The following is a 2,935-nucleotide window of genomic DNA, read 5'->3' as shown; positions in this document are numbered from 1 at the left end:
TGACATTATTTTAAAAAAAATTTTGCATTTATGATTTTGTCAACCTGTTAAGTGGTTAAAACAGTTTTGGAATGTTGTTCAAATAACATTTTTTTTTTTACAAATTTAACATTTAGTCAAAACTAATTAGAAACTTAACTTGTTTCACTAATAACACATATTTTGAAGTAACAGATTAAAATTATTAAAAAATAAAAATTAAAGTAACGCTTTAGTAATAAAATAAGTTATAAATCAAATTACACGTAAAAAAATAAGTATCGTTTAGTCAAATATAACTAAAACTTAAATTCGGGTTGTTTCACTGACACATTTTTTGAAATAACAAATTTAAATTATTAAAAGTCAAAACGTTGCATTCATGATTTTGCCAGCCTGTTAGGTGGTCAAAATTTTTTTTGGAATGTTATTCAGACAAAAATTCTGACTATTAGTAAAAAAATTTAAGTAAAATATTTTTTGAGCATTGAAGTAATTTAATTAAGTGTAGAAAAAAATTCAGTACTAATGAAAAAGCCTATTACAAGACCATAATAAATTGCTTATAAATCAGAAGGAGAAGATATAATTAACCAAACACCACAAGAGAGAAAAACTCGAAGAAAATATTTCGATCCTTATCAACATTTCTAGACCAAAATTTTCTGGTATTTCTCTTGTTTAATCATACAAAAGTTGATCTGTTTTTTTATAAAATATAATTGTCTCTGTTTAGTGTTTCTAATCTTCATTTCATTTTTATACTTTGTTATCCTGATTTTTTTTTTGTTGATATACCCTATTGGATGCTTTGATCCGGTCGATCTCGGGAGAAATTGTTATTCTGATTAAAGTGCATAGATCTATTGATTCCTAGGTTTCTGCTATATTTCTGATATGCTTTTAAATCAGTTCCATGATGAATATATAACAATTAGATTTATATTGAATCAGTGTGAAACCCTATAGAATGTTTTGTAGATTTGCCATGAAAACAATCCACACTTGTCTTTGTGCAATAGAACTTTGTGTTTGTTCTATTTATCTATTTGTTGTTATCTGTAGAAATGAATCCGTTGAATCTAGCCACCACAAGCTCACCACCTCCAGTTGCTAATGATCTCTTGGCGAAGCGAAAGAGACGCCGTCCACGCAAAGATGAAACCACAACACAGCCTCAACAAGAAAACGTTAACCTGGTTGGTAAGACGTTTTCTGCTGTGGTCGCAGGATCTTTCGACACGGGGCACATCGTCAATGTCAAGGTGAACGACAGTGACACGGAACTGATAGGTTTCGTGTTCAGGAAGGGAAAAGTCACTCCGGTAGCTCCTGAAAACGACGTGGCTCCCCATGTTAAAATGGTTGCGAAAGAAGGAATCAAGAACCAAACTGATCTCCCTCCTAATGATCAACCAGTGAAAGATGTGGAGATCTGTGAATCTGCTCGACCGTTGTCTCTAGTGCCGTATCAGAGCGATGACGAAGAACCCAAGGAAGCTGTGGTGGAGGAGAGAGATGGAGTTATTGTTGGACATGAACTTTGTCCCCAACAAGGCTTATAAGATAATGGGCTCAGCCCATTTAAAAGGGGGGTCACTAGGAAACCCTAGACCTCTTCTTTCTGTAAATAAGGAGCCAACCTCCTTTGAGAGGGGGCTTTTGGACTCTCTTTTGGTCTCTCCTCCATCTCTCTCTACTTCTAGAGAGAGAAACACTTCAACACATGCTTTCATCTAGGCACTTGTGATCCTTTGTTGTAGAACTACGATTGGCTTGATCCCCTTTCGGGGTACGTAGGCAACCCTTCATCGGGTCCAGCTATAATCAATAAACACCTTTTTTCTTATTCTCTCCGAGTCATCTCCATCCGGTTCAAGCTCAGCACGAGGACTTCTCCTAACCCCACCGACGAGTCCTCGTCTCGTTCATTCACTAGTTTGTTGACAGTTCTCGGTTCAAACAGTTGGCGCCCACTGTGGGGCATGAAGAAGTATCTTCGAGGAAGATTGAACTGGAGTCCGTTCTTTCGTCACTTGACCGACGAGTCATCACTCGATCGACGAGTCGTCACTCGACCAACGAGTCCTCACTCGACCGTTCTGTCATCACTCGGCGCAGAGCGTTCTCTCTCAGTCGCTCGACTTGATCTGCGCAATCGCTTGGCTCAATCTCTCGCGGTCACTCGCTCGTTCTCTTTACTCGGCGCGGATCGATCTCTCGCAGTCGCTCAGATCTCTCTCTCCTCGTGGAGTTGACGTGTCGATTCAGAAACAAGGACTCGCTGAGGCGTATCCATATTTGACGTATCCATCATGGCTTGACGATGAATCGTCTCGAAAACAGTTAGCTCGCGCTCTCGCGGTCACTCGAATCGATCTCTCACGGTCACTCGGCGCAGATCGTTATCGCGCAGTCACTTGGCTCGATCTCTCGCGGTCACTCGCTCGCTCTCCTCACTCGACCGACGAGTCCTCACTCGACTGACGAGTCATCACTCGATCGACGAGTCGTCACTCGACCAACGAGTCCTCACTCGACCGACGAGTCATCACTCGATCGAGGAGTCGTCACTCGACCGACGCGTATCCATATTTGACGTATCCATCATGGCTTCACGATGAATCGTCTCGAAAACAGTTGGCTCGCGCTCTCGCGGTCACTCGACTCGATCTCTCACGGTCACTCGGCGCAGATCGTTCTCGCGCAGTCGCTTGGCTCGATCTCTCGCGGTCACTCGCTCGTTCTCTTTACTCAGCGCAGATCGATCTCTCGCAGTCGCTCAGATATCTCTCTCCTCGTGGAGTTGACGTATCGATTCAGCAACAAGGACTCGCTGAGGAGTATCCATATTTGACGTATCCATCATTGCTTCACGATGAATCGTCTCGAAAACAGTTGACTCGCGCTCTCGCGGTCACTAGACTTGATCTCTCACGGGCACTCGGCGCAGATC

At 42.0% G+C, this 2,935-nt stretch overlaps 1 protein-coding gene across 1 annotated transcript in view; it reads left to right on the top strand.

The window, feature by feature from the left end:
- Positions 1–557: 557 nt before the first annotated feature.
- The window catches only part of LOC106297633, a 4,216-nt gene continuing 1,838 nt past the window's right edge, over positions 558–2,935 (top strand). Inside the window, exons 1-2 of the mRNA XM_013733839.1 lie at positions 558–647; positions 1,045–1,503. Coding sequence (XP_013589293.1) covers positions 1,047–1,503 — 457 coding nt within the window. The 5' untranslated portion in view covers positions 558–647; positions 1,045–1,046. The remainder of the gene's footprint in view (positions 648–1,044; positions 1,504–2,935) is intronic.

Source organism: Brassica oleracea, chromosome C1 (genome assembly GCF_000695525.1).
Source record: "Brassica oleracea var. oleracea cultivar TO1000 chromosome C1, BOL, whole genome shotgun sequence".
In the NCBI taxonomy this organism is placed as follows: domain Eukaryota; kingdom Viridiplantae; phylum Streptophyta; class Magnoliopsida; order Brassicales; family Brassicaceae; genus Brassica; species Brassica oleracea.
This window is presented reverse-complemented; position numbering and strand designations above follow the sequence as displayed.